This window comes from Haliotis cracherodii, unplaced genomic scaffold, assembly GCF_022045235.1.
Source record: "Haliotis cracherodii isolate W230 unplaced genomic scaffold, xgHalCrac1.p SCAF_9, whole genome shotgun sequence".
Taxonomy (NCBI): Eukaryota; Metazoa; Mollusca; class Gastropoda; order Lepetellida; family Haliotidae; genus Haliotis; species Haliotis cracherodii.
In genome coordinates, this window is record NW_027266343.1 from 51,192,557 (window position 1) to 51,215,130 (window position 22,574).

The 22,574-nt window shown below is 42.3% G+C and overlaps 1 protein-coding gene across 1 annotated transcript in view; it reads left to right on the top strand.

Annotated features, from left to right (window-relative positions):
* Positions 1–22,574, top strand: part of LOC139452809 (homeodomain-only protein-like) — a 30,705-nt gene continuing 8,131 nt past the window's right edge. Inside the window, exon 1 of the mRNA XM_071234429.1 lies at positions 1–615. Within this exon, the coding sequence (XP_071090530.1) occupies positions 424–615 (192 nt within the window). The 5' untranslated portion in view covers positions 1–423. The remainder of the gene's footprint in view (positions 616–22,574) is intronic.

Genomic DNA, 22,574 nt, shown 5'->3' on the forward strand with positions numbered 1-22,574 from the left:
CTGATATCAACAAAAGACGTCACAGGGTCTTACAGCGAGTCCGATACAGCTTCCGCGCTGACAAGGAGCCCTTGACAGTGTTTGTGATATAGAGGTCTTTGCGTTATCGTATCACGAGCGACTGGCTGACTGACTTGGCCGGCCGATTTATATATACAATCACCACAGTCGCGAGGTAGACAAGAAAAGAACCGGCACAGAGAGAGTGTGTGAGCGAAGCAAGGAAATAGCGACTAACAGGACTCGTTGCTTTAGTGGGGCAACTCGGTCTCATTGATATTTAATACACCTTGCTTGCTGCAACGTTTAACGCAGTTCGTGCAGTGTCATTCAACGAGCAGCTGATTTGGTCATTCCTCGGCGTGTTGTCAGTGCCGACAGAAGGCGACGGCGTCCAGCGTTGTCAGAGACTGACCGGCTGTGATGACCACCAACGTGATGTACGGTGACATGGCCGGAATACAAGCCCACCTCTCTCCGTCCCACCTGCTGCCGAAGATAGGAAGTGAACAGCATAAAAAACTAGAGGCGAATTTCCGTCAAAATCGGAATCCCTCGGACTTAGATGTGACCTTAATCGCTGCTGAGGTCGGATTAGATGAGGAGCAAGTCAAGGTAAGCATCATAATAATAATGCTGATAATAATAATGATGATGATGATGATGATGATGATAATAGAAGTAGTAGTAACAACAACAATAATAATAATGGTGATAATAACAACGACAATGATAATAATGATAGCGATAATAATAATGAAGTGATTATATTGTGAAATGCCAATTATGGTAAGAAAAAAGTATATAAGAATAATGATGGTTATACTAACAATGCAGATACAATTCAATTTGTTTACTTATCTACAATAGATCATCTAAACAAGTACGATCCAGCGAGGGTGGAGTTTACAATAATACAGCATATAGACAATGTACGATCTCGTTTTGAATTGGTTATGGAACATTAAACATGACGAGTAAGCATGGATGAGCAAAATATTAAAGCGATCACCACTGATCGCCACCGTGTTTCTCACCGATATCTACCGTGTCAAAGTGCCCTACTTATAGTATAGAGCAAGCAAGCTCTCGAAATCGCTATACGTTTGTGTGTAAAACTGAATTGTTAGCCGGCGAGCGCTTGAGAAAAAGCTGGTTTAAGCACTTCAACACGTGTCACCGATAGCTCATAGTGTAGGGCCTGCAAAGACCTATTCTATGAATACCGTCTGCAGTTGTTGGTATTATTTATTCGTGTTAGTTCTATCCATATAAAATATTGTTGTCCGTGCATGTTGTCGCCATGTTTACACTAGTGACAGTTGATTGATTGAAATCTACAGTGTTACCTACACATGACAGCTGATCAAAGCCACCGCCTAGCTTATAACTAATGCTGTTGTCAAACATTCACCGCTCACTTGGAAATCAGATCTCCAGACAAGTGACCACTTAAAAATAACCCTGATAGGTTTCTTATAATCAAGAAACGTTTAGACCTGGAACTCGGTGAAATTGACAACCCCGAGAAGGATATATGCAAATAACAAGCAATGAGGAAGTACAAATGCAACACAAGCGAGATAGGTAGGGAACGCAGGTGCCTAGTCACCAATAATCTTCATAAATCAATCACAATATATCTGAGGCTGATTTAATCTTACCTTTCTCCAATTTACATCCACAGAATATATAAACCGTATTATTTTATTTTTTGTGATAAAATCTTGTTCAGTGTAACATTTGTCATAATGCAACTTTTTACTCTGGTACAAATGACTTTGCACGAGCTTTGAAGAAGGGGGTGGGGTGTGTGTGTGTGTGTGTGTGTGTGTGTGTGTGTGTGTGTGGCTATTGGTTAAAGCGTTCTGTCGTCACATGGGTACAATGTAAGAAGCCCATTTCTGGTGTCCCCCGCTGTGATATTGCTGGAATATTGCTAAAAGCGTTGTAAAATCAAACTCACTCTCTCACATTTAATTGGTAGGGATGAGTGAGTGAATGTGATTTTACGTCATATTTTCCTACGGTTACATAACTGAATAAACATTTGGCAATGCACAATAGCGTCAATAATTAGGTAATCTCTGGACCACTTACATCAAATGTCAATCACCAACAAACACGGTTAATGAGTTTAACATGACGATGTGATGTAATACACTGCAGGCGGACCTCAGCATTGTGTTCCACTACTGGATACCAGGTACACTCGTCCATACCCCGCAACAGTTACAACATTCGCTTGTTTCGGTGTCTCGAACTGACGGGATACACGTACATTACCCTGGTGTCACTGTTGTGCAGGTTGTGTAATGTACATGCTACATGCATGCCTGTCATGCGTTGACATTTGATGAAGTAGATGTCAATTTCATATCTCCCCCGTGACTATCCGGGTTGCAATTGGTCTTCAACAACCAATACCTTTCGTAAGAGACGACTAACGGGATCGGGTGGTCAGACTCGCTGAATTGGTTAGTGCATGTTATCTCTGTTGCGTAGATCGACGCTCTTGATGTAAACCACTGGATTATCTGATCCAGATTCGATTATTTACAGACCGTCATATAAGTGGAATATTGAGTGCGGCGTTCTTAAACCAAAAAGAAAATACAAAACAATTTCATTCTTTCTGACAAACATGTAATTATATTCAACAGAATGACGCTAAGAAACAACAGTAATCCGGAAACTGTTTTAGATTAACAAGGTGCGGTCGGGTAGCCTAGTGGTCAAAGCCTTCGCTTGTCACGCCGAAGATCCGGGCTTGGTCCCAACATGGGTACAATGTGTGAAGTCCATTTCTGGTTCCCCCCGCCGTGATATTGCTGGAATATTGCTACACGCGGCGTAAAACCATACTCACTCACTTGTATTACCAAATAACTGGTAAGGACTAATGTATATATGTAGACGATGCCTACGGCTGTTGTCTGAGGGAGATTCCCATCTAACGGGGTTCGGGTAAACGGGGGTTCACTGTTCTCAGTAAATATACCAATGCCTTGGAGGTATTAATGTCACCTGTCATCGGCCGAACAATCGGAAAAAAACACGGAACCGATTAACTAAACACAACACACACACTTGTCATTGTAACACAACCGATGCTACAGGTGTTAGCGATACTCTGCATGAGGATGTAACAGAAATTGTCGACATCTTGAAACCATGATATGCTTCACAATATTGTACAATGCATCTAATGCATTATTAGTATATTATATATATGTTGATGTGATGTTATAGAGGAAGTTCCTTAATGCTTAGCTGTGTTATAACATAGTAACGACCCGTGCTACTATGTCTCAAGATGTACCTTGCGTAGACAATTCTGAGGTAAGCCTATGCACATTGTTACATACCATTTAGGATATATGTTTATGCATAAATAAAAAACTCAGATAGCAATAATTTAGGCCTGTGTATTTGAAGTTACCCAAAGCGTCTTCACTGTCTGACAAGTCAGTTGTTACGAATGCAGTAACAATGCACTGACACATTACACTGAAATGTATTTTTTAACCACCCGTTTAATCTCAGGAGGCCAAGTGATAGAGGCCTTGTAAATAGCCTCCTATAGTAGTCGGTGGGTACTGGGGACATGTGACAAAAGCCTTGTGCAATAGCTACCTAAGGTAGTCGATGGGTACTTGGGGACAAGTGACAAAGGCCTTGTTCAATAGCTACCAATAGTAGTCGGTGGGTACTGGGGACACGTGACAAAGGCCTTGTGCAATGGCTACCTATAGTAGTCTGTGGGTACTGGGGACAAGTGACAAAGGCCTTGTGCAATAGCTACTTATAGTAGTCGGTGGGTACTGGGGACAAGTGATAAAGGCCTTGTAAATAGCCTTCTATAGTAGTCTGTGGGTACTGGGGACAGGTGACAAGTGCCTTGTGCAATAGCTGCCTATAGCAGTCGGTGGGTACTGGGGACAGGTGACAAGTGCCTTGTGCAATAGCTGCCTATAGCAGTCGGTGGGTACTGGGGACAGGTGACAAGTGTCTTGTGCAATAGCTACCTATAGTAGTCGGTGGGTACTGGGGACAAGTGACAAAGGCTTTGTACAGTAGCTACCTATAGTAGTCGGTGGGTACTGGGAACAAGTGACAAGGGCCTTGTACAATAGCTACCTATAGTAGTCAGCGGGTACTGGGGACAAGTGACAAAGGCCTTGTGCAATAGCCTCCTATAGTAGTCTGTTGGTAGTGGGGACAAGTGACAAAGGCCTCGTACAATAGCCTCCTATAGTAGTCTGTTGGTAGTGGGGACAAGTGACAAGGGCCTTGTACAATAGCCTCCCATAGTAGTCGGTGGGTACTGGGGACAAGTGCCAAAGGCCTTGTACAATAGCCGCCTATAGTAGTCGGTGGGAACTGGGTACAAGTGACTCACCAGGGCTGGGCTGATACACCATGAAATACGTCAGTTGTAGAATATATATATAGCGCTCGGTGTCCCCTGCTGTCAACAGTGACATGTGCTCGGCTTACTATCTGCCGCGTTGTAGTGATATGAATATATCCACAAAAGTAATAACGGTTAGTCAAACAGTTGTATATGTATACTAGGTGCAGAAATAAACCAGGGCTATGGTAGTCTGTTTCATAGTCACGCTAGCGGTGAATGGGTGCGTTCGGGGAGTATTGACCCTGGAGGTTACGCTAATTTAGTCAAACCTTTTAAATCCGGACTCCCCCCCCCCCCCCACCCCCCCCCCCCTCCTCCCCCTCGTTAATAACGGCTATTTGTTAACCAGGACGATTTCACTGGGAATAATTTACTGTCCGGAGTGGCTGGGTTTCACTGTTTGGAGTCTTGGCTCATTAGTCTGATAGTACAGTGGATGGCATATCAACCTTGACGGTTCGATGCGGTCGTTCAGATAAGCAGGTTTCTGGATTAATAAGTTGTATAGTGAACAAGTAGCTTATATGTACAAGTATATGTTCCAATGATCGTGCAGAATTGGGCTCAATGTTCGGTTGGCTAGTCTAGTAGATAATGCGTTCGCTCGTCACGGCAAAAAAAAACCGGGTTCGATTCCAACATGGGTCCATTGTCCATTCTCCCGTCTTGATATTGATTGAATATAGCTACTAGCTTTGGAAAACAATACTCAATCATTAAGATTGTATTTGAAGTTGTTGGCCATAAGACAGACTATTATGAATGTTAATGTCAAGATTAAGACATATGCTCATAGATTCACTGTGCTGTACCAGGAATAATACACTTATATGTCGTGCATATTTTGGTGTGGTGTTATATACGTACCTTGACAAACCACCGAAAATTTGCGATAGTGTCAATAATCACCTATTATCTGTGATACTATTTAAGAATGAGTGAGTGAGTTGGGTTAAACGCCGCTTTTAACAGTATTCCAGTTATATCACGGCGTGTCAGCTTGATGTGGGAGGAAAGCCGGAAGTGATGCAGATCTCAGACGTTTACCACTTTGATATGGTGCTGACAAACCTAGAATCGGGATTCGAACCCACAATCATAGGTTTCTGGCGTGCCCAAGGGACGCAACTCTGCACAGCGCTTTAGACGACTAAGCCACCCATGCCCCCATATTATTTAAGAATGCGAATATTACCACAGTGATTAGATGGTATTTCGTGGACAATTACAGAACAATTCAGCTAATAAGATAACACGCTGACTAGATTCCTCATTAGGGTCTGCGATTTAGCTGATAGCGTGTCACTGTGCCCCGACTGCAAGGGGCGCTACTCATGGTTTCAGATACTGATGTCTGATTCTGACGGGAATATATTTTGGCCGACGTGATATAGATGAATGCAAATGATACATTTGAAAAAATGAATATTACAAATATAGACCGCCTCAGTGGTCTAGTGGTAGAACGTCCGCCCGGGGTTCGACCCCCGGCTGCGCCATAACAATAGACGTTGTCTGGCGCTCGACATTAAGGGGCTAAAACAAGGACTTGTCGGCTCGGAGTCTGTATGTTGTGTCTGAGTGGGGTGTTCATATTAAACTGCGGCATGGTATCTCAGTGGGCTTGCACTGTAAGTCGGCATCACACACACACACACACACACACACACACACACACACACACACACACACACACACACACACACACACACACACACACACACACACACACACACACACACACAAACACACACACACAAACACACACACACAAACACACACATGTGCACAAACCCTGACAATCACGTCTGTCAATGACATCCCGACACAAATCTGGCACGTTTTAATCAAAGCAGGAGAACGATGGTTGCAACCTGATGTTATTTCAGCACCTACATGAACATATATACGCTCACAGTCATGTTACAGTATTAAAGCTCCTGTTTGCAATGACAGCACAATGTAAAGTGACAGATGAACGTAACGGGAATCCAGATGGTTTGTGAAGAAAATAGACCATTACTAATTACAAAACAAGACTTACATTTAGTCTATAAAATCTTATTTTACACAATATCCTTCTTGACTCTAATTTTTTTTTGAAATTTCCCCATGCTGATTTCATGTGGAATATAGCTAGCTGGAGCTAGCTAGACTTGCTTTTGTATACGCTTCTAGATTGTGTTTTTTCATAAAATAAATATATTCCGCAGTCATGGTGCAGGACTAACACACACACGTGCATGCAGGTCGCCATGTAAGTGCAATAATCTTGGACGCGACGTTAAACCCCATTTCACCTCACCTCACAAATAAAAATGATACATTATCATATATCTCATGTCTTGGGCAGTAATATAATGTTACTCTTAATGCTATATGAGACCTCTATGGTACGTCATCTCAACCATGCCCAGATCGTGCTGCACATACAGGTACGTTTTCAGAGAGAACAATAGCCTTGCTGTCTTGAAATTGTCTTACTCATTGCGAAAATAGGTCATTTATCTAATCAACACAGTATCAACTCTCCTTTGATTTCCCCGTGTACAATCTCATCCAACTGACCCGACTTACCAGAATGAAATCACGTTTATTTCATCTGAAACCGACTCAATGAGAAAGTCACTTAACCGGCCTGATGGTATGTAGGTCATTTGGCGCGACCATAAAAAAAATAGCCGTTATGTCGGAATAATTTTAACATTTGTGTTATAGTTTCATGTGGTAATTTGTTGTTGTATGATTTTTAATGTGTACATATCATAAATGTCATGCTGTCGCTGAATTGTGTATTATTTTTGTAGTAACAAATTTGACACATCGTAATGTGTAGTCATATACATCCGGGTAAACTGAATAATGAAGTTACTACTGCATACACGGGTGGAATTGTAGAGTATAACATTACGGCTGTTTGTTAGCATAATATTAGCTTTAGATAGCACGACCGTAGCCTCAGTGTTGAAATTCTTGAGAAATGGGGTCAGACACGGTTGCATACTTGCCCCGTATTTATTTATTGTAAAGTTACAAAACACATATACAAAGTGTTCATTATGGATATTTGTATGTCACAATGTGTTATATGACCCCCATGACGCGTAAAACGGAATTATGGTCAATATTTGTTCTACAGGGAAAGTGCTGACATGCTAACATTCCTTACCCATCAACAAACGAGGTGTTTCTATAAGACTAAGTACATGAAACGATTCCCCTTTAATTGGTACACCTGAACAGGCATGTCTACTTGCGAATCCACTGACCACCTGACACACATGTGTCCAAGGACATTTAGCCCTTCAATTGGACACAGGTAGATATATGTGTATACAGCCAAAGCACGAGACCAGGGAGGTCAGCCAAGTGTTGACAAAACGTGTCGGGAATAAGCAGGGATTTACTACTGGTAGAGGGAACTGGGGCGGGTCCGCAAATACGAAAGCGATGTAAGTTCTTTAGGAGTATGTGAGAAAGTTAAGATTTATAGATATACGGTCCTGTATGAAGAGAGGGAGTAGGGAAAGTAGTCCTACAACATGTCCGTGGAATATATTTATTTTATGAAAAAATGATAATCCAGAAATGCATACAAAAGCAAGTCTAGCCAGCTCAAGCTAGCTCTATTCCATCAGCATAGGGAATTTGTTTTTATTTTTAGAGTCAAGAAGGATATTGTGTTATATAAGATTTCAGAGACTAAATGTTAGTCTATAGGGAAAGAACCCCGGCAAACGTGTTCCGTTAGAATGGAACATTATAAAGCATAGATGCGTCATAGACCGCATGTAAATGTAAAACTGTACATGTGTCAGTGGGGTGACTCACTTCCTGGTCATTTTTGCACAAATACATATTCAACAATTATAAAATAACCTAAAATAGTCTGTATTTAAAACATGAATGAAATATTATTCACAACCCTTCAGTTGAAATGGCGTTCTCGTCTCAAATCTGACGTGTGACGATATGTGGCTTATATGGGTTGGTGCGTTTCCACGTAGTCACGTGTTATAACATATTGCGTTAAATGCAACAAATTGAGTCTGACATTTGTGGTGCATTTGTCCTTCACAGTCCCAGGGGAATTGCAACCACGTGGTAAATTTCCCTTGTTGACAGTTGTGCTAATTATAGTCACCATTGTCACTTTGCGTCACTTCCCACGGTCATGCTTGTCTTACATCATACTGTACGCTGGCACAGGCTCAATTCTCTATAGAGTCAGGGGGGCGGAATAGTCAACAATGTACGCGGAAGTCTCATGTACATAGCTGCCAATCATTTGTCAATAAACCATCGGAAATGTCACGCATCAGATTATCTTGTTAATTACTACGTAGACTTAAAACGTTAGGTGAAACTAAGACGATGTTTTGGAGGAATTGAATAGACGCAACTTTAGTATGTGGGAAGCAGTTGCGAAGTTCAGCATACACTCAGGTTCTTTGCATCAACGCTTTGATCTCACATGCAGCATCTTTCGTTCTAGTGGTTTAAACAGAAAATTTCACCTGGGGAGATCAAAGTTCATCGTTGATTTTTCTCAAATCTTGCGACAAGTGAACGAGTGTCTGTCGAGTGAGTGAGTGTGTGGGTTTGATTTTACGCCGCTTTCAGCAATATTCGAGCACTATCACGTGGAACATTAGAAACGGATACATAGAATTTATCCATATTGAGAATCGAAGCCTTGGCCGTCGAACCCTTATCTACTTTGGGGGATAAGGGTTTCCAGTGTAAAATTATCTCTCTTATCTGTACGTACCATCAACTACCCTCGAGGCCTCTGCGCGTTTTCATATTTATTATTTCTTAATTCATCGATATTCCTTTAATCAAAAACAATATTATGACACACAATTGTGTAAATTTGATTAAAACAAAACTGGATTTTACGATATCGATGCTATAATGGTGTGTTTAACCAAAGGCACAAATAAGTCACAGTTTCGTAGTCCAGTATAATCCACCGACAAGCAATGACAACAGGGGAATGAAGATCACTCCGCGTCTCATATGGAGATTTCCGGGTTAAGACTGTCTGTAAGTCGGATTATAATGTCAAGGCAGAGTCTCCGGGATAAGGAACGTAAATCGTATTTTTATTGCATGATATCTATGTGGATGTTAGAAATCGAAGGAGGGGTCACCGTAGGGCCGTCTCACAAAGCTATCTTAGTGTCAAGATTGTCTCAAGTCTTTGTACAAATATGCACGTGAATAGAATACTAATGTACATTTGAAACGGGATCGTAAGGAGTTTGCAATAGGTTGAAACCTTGAGATACCAGACACACATATTTACTTCATGAAGTCTTTACGCAAAGGTAACTTCATCTTAAATAATTCAACAGTTGATAGTTCGGACACGGTGGGGATTACAGTGAAGACAAGGGCCCCAGTGTCCCATGGTTGTCGTAAGGACCTACTGTAGAGGATCAAGTGGCCAGGCTTGTGCCCCGATGGAGTGGATCATTGCTCAATCACTCCATCACTTGTTTGTCAAGTCCAGATTTTATCATTGACAGCTCGCTCTGACAAGCGTAAATATTCTTGATGACGTTATTCGAGGCTGGACACAATCGTTGATTAAATAAGGCAGAGAACGATTCTAAACATTCTTGTCAAATGTAAAACAGACCCTTCTCTCACGTTTATATCCCCCTACCCCCACCACCACCCTACCCCCCTCACCTGGACAAACACTAATGGGCTAGTGGTCCCTCCCACGCGCCTTTACGCTACAACAATTCCACTTGGGTATTCCTGTAGGGCGGCATGGGCAAGCACGACACTACAACGTTATGGTATGTGCTTCAAGGCATGCCCTTGCTTCAATACAAGGCACGGACTTCAAACGATATGCACGCACTGCGATTAGACGGACGAGAATAGCTGTGAGATATGGTGTAGCATAACGTGGCTTGTTCTGCAATACTTGTTGTGTTGTTTGATTGTTCAACTGTACTGGACCGGATCCACAAAGCGTCCATAGCGTTACGACTGCCGTATCTTCCTAGACACAAGTCAAGGACGCTTTGTGGAACGAAGACGGTAACTGGCAGTTTGGGTGAGAATGAATCTAAAGGCGTGACGTTGTCTTAGCAGAACATTTTTTTACGCAACGCAACAGAACCTAGCTACGATCAGCTTATCACGACAGTCTGTAAATAGTCGTATCTGGGTCAGCCAAACCAATAGTGAAATGGCAGAATGATTAACGTCCAACATCGCCGGTCACAGAGCTAGAACTCCCCTTTTACACACACACACACAGATACAAACACACATACACAGATACACACACACACACACACACACACACACACACACACACACACACACACACACACACACACACACACACACACACACACACTATTACATACGCAGACAGATACACACACATAAACACATGCACACACTATACATGTATATACAGTAAACTACGTTTATAATGAACACGCTTATAACGAACTGACGGATATAACGAACTCAGTTTTTTTGTCCTGGCAACTGGCTGTAAATATGGTGTAAACATGCTTATAACGAACTAGAATTAGTCATCCCTTTAAGTTCGTCGTAACTGTAGTTTACTGTATTATAACACACAATAAAACATATACACTAACACATACACACACCAACACATACACATACTTACACACAAACACACTCACACAAAAACACACACATGCACGCACGCACAAGCACACATACACACAAACACACGCACGCACGCACACACACACACGTTCGTGCATGCACGTAGCGATGTAAGTCCGATGATCTTTAACGCGACGTTAAACCAGACACACACACACACACACACACACACACACACACACACACACACACACACACGTGCACATACGCTGACAATCACGTCTGTCAATGGCATCCCGACACAAATCTGGCACGTTTCAATCAAAGCAGGAGAACGATGGTTGCAACCTGATGTTATTTCAGCACCTACATGAACATATATACGCTCACAGTCATGTTACAGTATTAAAGCTACTGTTTGCAGTGACAGCACAGTGTAAAGTGACAGATGAACGTAACGGGAATCCAGATGGTTTGTGAAGAAAATAGACCATTACTAATTACAAAACAGTGACAATGCCATTCTGAAATACACACCTTTGCCTCAGTGTCGATAGTTTTGATTTTCATTCAAGGAAACAATGTTCTTAAAAAAGTCACACCTTTTTTATCTACACGTAGATTCTCTTTGTGAAGAAATTATCAAGATTGGAAATAGGTTTCAATAAGTTCATATTTGTTCGACTTCATGTGAATTATATATTAATGAGCTTTATTATCTCTGAAAGCATATATGGGATTCCAGTACTCCCATACATATTTTCGAATTAGAATAATATATATTTAAAACTGATTCTAATAAAAAAAAAATCGAATTAAAGTTACATGTTTGCGAGATAACGCCTAACAACGTCTTTAAATTGGATATTTCAAGAAAGATGTACATGCAAAGATGCTATTTCAGACTTGTATCATAAATAAGAAAAACACCAACACAAATTAACGTGTAACGTTATAAGATATCACAAAAGAGGCTACACCCACACTTGGTATTTCCACGCCTCTGTACAAGAGAGGTTCAACAAGACATTCTTTGTCAGGCCTAGACACAAAAAACAAGCTGAAATGTTTCTTATCTACGTCTCCTTCAGCCTAGCGACAGGGCGCGATGCCCGAGACCTTAACCTGGTAGTAAAACTGCACTTGAAGTACTGACTCTCAACCAACAATACCACTATCTGGGCCTCAATGCATACTAAATCTACAACAGAGTGGTTCAAGCACTGAGACAACAAACACATGTAAACAGTTGCAGTGTATGGTCACCACTTATTCCCCGTTCACATGCACAATACTTACTAACGTAAGTACTTGTACACATGTGTAACTATACATACGTGCGTATGTGTAAATTTACTATGCGTTCACATGAAAAGCATCTTAGGTGTGTAAATAAAGTATGTAAATTGTGTAAGGCACACATATCCGTAAGTCTGTTCACGACTTTCAACACACAGCAGGTTGTTTTCCAATCAAAGTTGAATTAGAAGAGAGTTAGTTCACCGAAAACTTTCGCATGAAGCAACATGTGTTTGATTTAATTTGTACACAAGATTTTGACTCCTTGAAACCCAAAGAAAACACCGTCCGCTCAACTCTGTATATACGCATAAACGTTGGCAACTGTTGATAACTTGTTTGGTGTTGACAAAAGAACAGATATTAATTAGATCATCCTCTTACGTTGACATAAACGTTCACATTGCAACAAATACATACAGTGCAAATGTACATTTACATTTGCACCTGCTCCAGACATGATGCAAATTTGCATCTGGTGTAAATATACACAAATAAGTAAACGCGTTCACTTGACAAGTATACTCACGTATATATTTCTACACATGTATGCACATATACACACATATGTATAGAGGCGCATGTGAACGGGGTATTAGTATTGAAGGAGAAGGAAGGGGAGGGGGGGGGGGGGGGGGTAACTTTGCCATACCCCCTGCCCCCCATCCCCCCCTGCCCCCATGCCCTCACTAACGGAGTGCTGCTTCTTAAAGAGTGTAGAGTCGAGGGTTAGTCAAGGTGCTTTGTTGCTTTGAGGTTTCAAACACACTGTGAGTTGTATATATTTCTTTGTCTACTGAATGTGTATTGGGTCTTTCAAATTCAACACTGTACATTGAAATGAGTTTTATTTCCTGGAAAGGGTGGTTTTGCCGAGTTGTTCATTCGCTACGAAAAGGACGGGTTTGCTCTCCTTTATTTTGAGCACTCTTGAGCACTCTTGATCATGCTGGAATATTTCCCTGAACTACGAACCGCCGTATTCCATTACGCGATATGAATAAGGGAATGTTTTTTATAGCGTTTCGACCCGTGAAGATCTTGGGTAGAAAATACATCAACATAGTATTAACCAAAAATGTATTCAGATTAATAATTTCGAAATGTGCTTTATATTGTTTGTGAAAATGAGGCATCTTATATTATATTTACAAATACTATTTGAAGAAAGTTCAGAATGTTAACGTGCGAGTTTCTGCAATGCATGCACAATACTAGTTTTTAGGGAATACGGTGTCCGCTTCTTTGTAAAGTATACGCTGAGCTTACCATCCCACAAGAACGGGTGAGGTGAAATGGGACGGGTGAGGTGAAATGGGGTTTAACGTCGCGTCCAAGATTATTGCACTTATATAACAACGTGCATGCACGTGTGTGTGTGGCTGCTTGTACTAGTCCGGACTGATGCCGATTTATAGAGCTAGCCCACTGAGATACCATGCCGCAGTTTGACATGAATTCCCCACTCAGACGCAGTATACTGACTCCGAGCCTTGTTTTAGCCCCATAGCCGAGGTAACAGACAGGGTACCAACAAGTACCATCTTTTAACGTCTTTTGGTATGAGCGGCCGGGGATCGAACCCCGGACCTTCCGCTCTCTGGGCGGACGCTCTACCACTAGACCACGGAGGCGGTCCCACAAGAACAGATGGATGAGTACAGTATAGGGCAGTATGCTACAATATAGGACAGTATGCTACAATATAGGACTGTGCAGTACAAAACACCATACGTCCCACTCATTTGAGAGAAGGCCGTTTAGGACCATGATATGGATCCTCGATTATCAAGTATATTATGACACATACAAGAACCGTTACCATAGCTTCGTTTTAAGTCCGATTAGTATGAAACGACGCAAACAATGTGTGATAAGAGGTATGGGGATGGTGACGTCACTTCCGGCACGAAATTGTTGGTGAATAGGCGCAGGGTAGGTATGGTAATAGAATGGGGATGTGATACACTGGATAATCGAGGGTGAAAAGAAATGTTTAACATTATTGACCACAAGGGATGTAAGCGTGAGAGTGGCACTCAGTTCTGATTTCATGGCTTTCAGTACACTGCCTGTCTTGGCAGAGACCGTTTCAATTGCACGAGGATATGCTTCGCGACCCATTCAGTGGGTGCGTCTTTGAACATGAATTATTAATGGTAAACTGTCTTTAATTTAATTGATTTGTGAACGGAGCACGTTAGAATTGCATCGATTAGACAAACAGAACCGTATATTTACACCAAATCTTTAATTTTCTTCAAGGGATTTTCGCAAGAGGGATGACTACTTTGGGAAAATTGAGCCGAGATTATAGTCATAATCCGTTTTCTTCCGTTTTCAGGACATTCTTCCGTTTTCTAAGAAATAGACGCATTTTTTCAAACTTGCATGCAGAAGGATAAGTTTTTTTCCATTGTAGGCCTTAGGATAGACACCTTCAAATAATTTGCTTCTTTGTTGTGAGTGATTTTTCAAGTATTCATCCATCAAGGATGTAAATGGTTTGGTAGCATACAGTATGCATGCATAACGATGCACGAATTGGTTCACTTTAACTCGGCTGTGAACAGTGTTTTAGTTATATCACGGCTTGACGTGGGAGGAAAACCCGAAGTGATGCAGATCTTAGACTTTATTTTGGTAAGACAAGCGAGCATGGATATAGCGTTGACATTCCTTGGGTCATTATCGGGGCGAATCTGGGATTCGAACCCACGATCACAGGTTTTTAACGTTTCTATGGGCCGCAACTCTGGATACCATATTGCGGCTCCTTAGACGATGGGGCCATCATTGCCCTCCATATGCTCGAGAGTTAGCGATTGAGTTTGGTTTTACGCCGCTTTTAGCAATATTCCAGCAATATCATGGCGGGGGACACCAGAAATGGGCTTCACACATTGTACCCGTGTCGGGAATCGAACCCAGGTCTTCGGCGTGACAAGCGAACGCTTTAACCACTAGGCTACCCGACCCCCCCCCCCCCCCCCCCCCCCCCCCCCATATGCTCAAGAAGAGAGGTAGGAAAATATTCTACATGGAGAGCAAGCTTCATAACGAACATACTGGAAGGTTGTAATGTCACTGTGTTCTGTCAGCTACAACTTTTGACAACCAACTTGTGCAACAAAGTCTGGTCAGCGTTACTCTCAAACTTTCGGAGTGGATGGCATGTGTTTCTGGTTCGTTCATATGGCAGCTCTCTTGTAATACAACTACGGTGTTGGAAGTGTTACATTAAACTGATTGCATGAATAAAATATTGCTCAATGCCGAGCCATCAACGAAAGTGGTAGCTTTGGTGATGCTAGTGGTTTCATACGGTAATCACACACTCGATACTTCCGTGATACATTTTAATAATAACAACAATAGCAATAATATTATTAATAAAAATAACAACCTGATATTGTCCTTTTTCATAAATCCAATGAAGTCATATATCATTGAATTTTCTGGCCTTTTTGACAATAATGTGATTGACAAGATTCTGGAAAAGACATGGTAAATATGCGGACCTCGCTTTCGAAATGTCACGCCTGCATCCCAAGTACCAATGATGAGCCTTACCAGCCTGACTGTGCCAGGATCGCCTTCATGCCACCATTGGTCAGATAACATTGTGGTACATTATCAATCTCTTCAGATGGAGATCCGTTGACAGATGTTATGCATGCTGAGGTCGTTAATAGCAACATGCCGCGCATCCTACATTCACTCCTAATTAGAACCATGGGACTTCGCAGAACAAAACATAGCTTCCTTACACTCCTCTATCTTATGGGGTACAAAGACATACATCCATCCATCCATCCATCCATCCATACATACATACATACATACGCAATAGGTTTCAGTAAGATTTCCGTAATAATTATAACGTACTCCAAGAAGCATCGTTTTGGCCTCGGAAATCTTAACGCGCTTGTACGACATTGGGCTTTTTGTAACGCTGTGGGATCCGCATACTTCGTTCTTGGCTAGCAGAAGAAGTTACAAGCCAGTTACGCAATACGTTACAATGACCCTCGACATCACCCTGGTTGCATATTTTCCAGCTATCACTCAGAGACTGTTGTATTGATCCAACTTGCTGTTTCAACTGGCAAGCGCTATGACATGGTGTACTGTGAAGTATAATTATTTAATCGCCAGAGCGAATGGTCGAGTCGTGTGCTTTTAAGTTCAACCTTTACGTTCGTTCTAAGGGCTAAAAGTATGTTATTTGACAATGTCTGGCTGAGGTGAGGTTAAATTGGGTTTAACGTCGCGTTTAAGATTACTGCTGAACTGCAAAGCACAGCCATTTGTCGAAGGCCTTTGGTCTTACATTGTGCGCGCTAACCTGCGCTCAGTTTTGTGTAGACGGATGACAGCAAATACAATTTTCGCCATGCATTTATGCAAGCGGGCATTATCTGCATATAGAAATATCATGCATGTATGCGCGCGTGCTTTCGTGTGTGTGTTTGTGAGTGAGTGTGTGTGTGTGTGTGTGTGTGTGTGTGTGTGTGTGTGTGTGTGTGTGTGTGTGTGTGTGTGTGTGTGTGTGTGTGTGTGTGTGTGTGTGTGTGTCGTTGTCCTAAACCCGACTGATGCAGATTTTATAATGCTTGCCATCTGAGATACCATGACGCAGTTTAAGATGGATACCTCACTCAGACACAATAGACTCGGAGGCGACCAGTCCTTGTTTATCCCTTTGATGCCGAGCACCAGGCCATGCAACCACAAGTACCATCTTTGTACGTCTTTTCGTTTGACTCGGTTAGGAATTATCGTACACGATGCTAACGTATAACGTATACTTTCAATAGATTCTAGCAACACTTGTAATATTTATACGTACAAATATTATTTTTCACGAAGCTGGCTTAGATCTCCTGAACCCTTTCCTGCAAGCACGTATTATTACATTCCAGCAATGTTGAGCAAAGGGTTAAAGTCCCCAACACCATGCGTGAAGCATCAATCTGTCTGAACGGAATGCCAGATAACGATCGTTTACTTTTGCCCACCGCTTTGGTGCAGTAGGAATTTAACAAATAAAAACTACAGACCCTATTGTCCCATATGTCCAGACAGAAGACAGAGTTTACAGACATTAAACATACACCGTGTAGTCTCAGGAAACCGGACGTCAAATGTTTAATAAAGTTAATTCCTAATACAATAATGGGAAAGGGTTAAATGTTAAAAATAATTGAAAAATAGCCATCCCTATTGGTGTCTAGCAGTGGGTAAAAGGGTTGGATTTCACGCCTCCATGTCAGGGGGCACGGGTGGCCCAGTCGTCTAAGGCGCTGCGATTCGCTGTGCAGAGTTGCGTCCCTTGGGCACGCCAGAAACCTATGATTGTGGGTTCGAATCCGGGTTCGCCCCGATTATGTTCCCAGGTTTGTCAGCACCATGCCCGTACTCGTGGGTTTCACCGAAGTAGTAAACGTCTGAGACCTGCATCACTGCGAGCTTTCCTCCCACATGAAGCTGACACGCCGGGATATATCTGGGATACTGTTATAAGCGGCGTTAAACCCGACTTACTCACTCACTCATCATGTCAGCGTCATGGGGGAGGAAAGCCCGCTTTCATGTCGGTCTAACACGTTTATCACTTTGTTGAAACCAACCCACACGGGTGTGATGCTGACAAACCTAGGCGCATTATCGAAGCGAACCGGGATTCGAACCCACGATCATAGTTATGTATATAGGTTACTGGCACCCCCACGGGACGTAACTCTACACAGCGTGGGACGACTGTGCCACCTGTGCCTAGGTGTGTGGTAGGGTCCTAAACAACGACACTATGATTTACAGGGGCACTGCAGCCTAGTGCCCATTTCTGGCGCAGGTCAAGACCATGTAATAATGGTCATGTGTTAAATTGAAAATAATATTATCTCTATGTACTAAGAGTGATCAGCAACTATTATATTGACACACGTCAACAGACTGAAAAGTACAGTCCAGTCACGTATCGACTTATAATATAAATTTAGTTCGAGACATTTGGAATTCGACACATCCAGGTTAAAGTAGTGGTAAACAGGGTTTCCCGGGACCGGGCTGTGAGTTCGACACAACCGGAGTTCGAATGTTGGTTTAATGTCTTGATTCAAATTTGCAAGGACTGCCTATTGACCTACACCTTGACCTCTTCCTCTTCCGAGTTGTAGTATAGAGAATTACACTAGTATATCTTTATAGCAGCATTCAGACATATATCAACAGTAGCAGTGATATGTAAATATCTCAACCAGGCAAAAAGCCAGCGTGAACACAACTGAGTGTTTAGCGTGAAGCAAACGACTAATAGTCACTTATATAAATATGTTAGAACGTAAACCACTCGACGCCATAGTGTACGGAAAGCATGTATAGCAATGGCGACGATCTGTAGCATATTAAAGAGCAGTAGATAGAAAGTGTATTTAACGTTGACGACTGCTATATGTTTGTATATTGATTTTATGCATTATGTTGTATAATACAACCATGACTCATGCATACAATGGCAGAGCGGGATCTATTCCCAGGTGTAACATTCTTACTTCTAGGAAATGCTGAACTGCTTAGCACAACCTGTTGTCGTGGACCTTTGGTCTCACATTGCAAGTACGTTATGCCGTATTCAGTGTTAAGTTGATTGATGACTGCAAATACGTAGTTTCGCCATTCAATCATGCAAATGTGCATAATCTTCACATAAACACATTATGCGCCTGTGTGTGTACGTTTGTATAGTGTGTGTGTGTGTGTGTGTGTGTGTGTGTGTGCGTGCGTGCGTGCGTGCGTGCGTGCGTGCGTGCGTGCGTGCGTGCGTGTGTGTGTCCATTATTCCATTATCTGCACATAAACATATTTTGCGTGTGTGCATGTGTATGTATGTACGTGTATATGTGTGTAAATGTGGGTCTGTGTGTATGGGTTGGTTGGTTGGTTGGTTTGTTGTTTAACGCCGCACTCAGCAATATTCCAGCTATATGACGGCGGTCTGTAAATATTCGCGTCTGGACCAGAAAATCAAGTGATTGATATCATAAGCATCGATCCACGCAATTGGGATACGATGACATGCAAGTCAGCGACCCTGACCACCCGATCCCGTTAGTCGCCTTTTACGACAAGCTTAGTCGCCTTTTACGGCAAGCATGGGTTGCTGAAGACTTATTCTACCCCGGAATCTTCACGGGAAGTGGCGGGATGGGGTGAGGGAGGGGTGTTTGCTTGCAGTGCTGGGTTTATAGTGCTGTCCGTGAGATACCATGCAACAGTCGGTTTTTTCAGTTTTCCTCGTGGTTGGTGTTGACAACAAATAGTAATGAAAAGAGATACTGATGACAATAAATATAACACAATGATGACCCTGGTCCGTCCTACAAGTAACGCGTCCCTCATTTATGTTCAGCCATAGATAGTTTACCAACCTTACCAAAGCTACAATGTTTGGTTTGTTTGTTAGTTTGTTTTTTAACGCCGCACTCAGCAATATTCCAACTACATGACGGCGGTCTTTAAATAATCGCGTCTGGACCAGACAATCCAGTGATTGACGCTATATCCACGCTATTTGGATACGATGACATGCATCAACCAAGTCGGCGAGCCTGACCACCCGATCCCGTTAGTCGCCTCTTACGACAAACATAGTCGCCTTTTTTCGGCAAGCATGTGTTGCTGAAGACCTCTTCTACCCCGGATCCTCACGGGTCCAATGCTTAGTCCTTTGCTTAAGCAAACACCAACAAGTTCTCATTAGCAATTTGCATTTTTATATATTACCTTTGAGGCCTATTTTCTAATTACTTGAGGGATGACAATGCATTTTCCGACAATATTCAACGCCTCACAGCAAGTACCAACCTGGCTTCATATACACTTCCGGACAAAAGAACGTATACACCAAAGTCGATGGTGGCTAAGAATGAAAGGTTAATCCATGGTGATGTATCATTATTGTGTTTTGTAGCCTAGGATGATGTTAATAACGTTTGTAATTTGGGGTCAAATCCAATTTTCAAGTGTATTCTTTCTTTTGCCCGGTAGTGTATATTCCTTGCGTCATGCAAACGAGGTCTCCTTATACTAGACATTGAATCAAGTAGCGTTCTTTATGGTTCTTGAAGTGTCTCAGGTAGCTGAAAGTAACAGCTGATTGATTATTAACCAATATCACCCACCAGTTTCTAACGTCAATAATACCAAGATAAGCTTGATTTATGACGTTCTGAAATCGATTTTCTTCTCTTCCTTTATCCTGAAGTGGCCGTGTTGACGGCAGATTTTCAGCTTCACTAATGTCTAAATATTCTTTTACAACGTAAAAATAATAACATGGAGATTGCAAAATCAATTGATAGTGTTTGTCACGAATGGGAAAAGAAAAGTTCATGTGTTAGCGCAAACAATGACATTTAGGTATTCGTGTTTCCTTCACATAAACATCCCAATCGCTGTGCAGAGTTACGTCCACTAGCAAAGCCAGGATCCGACGAAGTGAAATAGATTCGCCAGGCCAGTTTTCCCCTGATTATTATCCTTGGTGCGCCATACCCATGCTCGTGGGTTTCACCACATATAGATCTGTGTAAATGAAATAATGTTCAAAGCGACGTGAAACACAAACCTCTCTACTCTGGGAGAAAGGACGGGTTTCAATGGTTATTGTAACAGTATCGACCTTCGTGTAGATGTCTGAATACTGGTTGTATCACATGGTTGTTCTTCAACTGCCATTGCTGCATGGAAATATAGCCATTATAATGTTATAGGGTTCTTAGAGATACCAAAGGCTATTCAAGTACACGTAATAAAACATATTGAAATGGGACGATTTGCACTATTGTTAGAATAAACTGAAGCAGGTTTATGGGCAGCATGAATATGCTATGGAAACTCCAATGACGCACACTAATGTCCAGGCCCGTGACTCACCGCGACACGTACCTGCAAGCATTGGACACGGCGTGTAAACATACGAATGATTGATAGGCACAAACATATTTCACTCAATAACATCTGCTGGCACTTTGTGTGACCTGACCTTGTAGATGATTTGTGATGACTGTCTAGCATGTCAGTAGCAGTTGGTGATGATGACAACTGTAGACACGTGAGAGTGTTGTCTATTGTCATTTCAGTAGCAGACAGCTGGTGATGATGACAACTGTGGACACGTGAGAGTGTTGTCTATTGTCATTTCAGTAGCAGACAGCTGGTGATGATGACAACTGTGGACACTAGAGAGTGTTGTCTATTGCCATGTCAGTAGCTGACAGCTGGTGATGATGACAGCTGTGGACACGTGAGAGTGTGGTCTATTTCCATGTCAGTAGCAGACAGCTGGTAATGATGACAACTGTGGACACGTGAGAGTGTGGTCTATTGTCATTTCAGTAGCAGACAGCTGGTAATGATGACAACTGTGGACACTAGAGAGTGTGGCCTATTGCCATGTCAGTAGCAGACAGCTGGTAATGATGACAACTTTGGACACGTGAGAGTGTGGTCTATTGCCATGTCAGTAGCAGACAGCTGGTAATGATGACAACTGTGGACACGTGAGAGTGTGGTCTATTGCCATGTCAGTAGCAGACAGCTGGTAATGATGACAACTTTGGACACGTGAGATTGTGGTCTATTGTCATTTCAGTAGCAGACAGCTGGTAATGATGACAACTGTGGACACGTGAGAGTGTGGTCTATTGCCATGTCAGTAGCAGACATCTGGTGATAATGACAACTTTGGACACGTGAGAGTGTGGTCTATTGCCATGTCAGTAGCAGACAGCTGGTGATGATGACAACTGTGGACTCGTGAGAGTGTGGTCTATTGCCATGTCAGTAGCAGACAGCTGGTGATGATGACAACTGTAGATACGTGAGAGTGTGGTCTACTGCCATGTCAGTAGCTGACAGCTCGTAATGATGACAACTGTAGACACGTGAGAGTGTGGTCTATTGCCATGTCAGTAGCAGACAGCTGGTAATGATGACAACTGTGGACACGTGAGAGTGTGGTCTATTGCCATGTCAGTAGCTGACAGCTCGTAATGATGACAACTGTAGACACGTGAGAGTGTGGTTTATTGCCATGTCAGTAGCAGACAGCTGGTAATGATGACAACTGTGGACACGTGAGAGTGTGGTCTATTGCCATGTCAGTAGCTGACAGCTCGTAATGATGACAACTGTAGACACGTGAGAGTGTGGTCTATTTCCATGTCAGTAGCTGATAGCT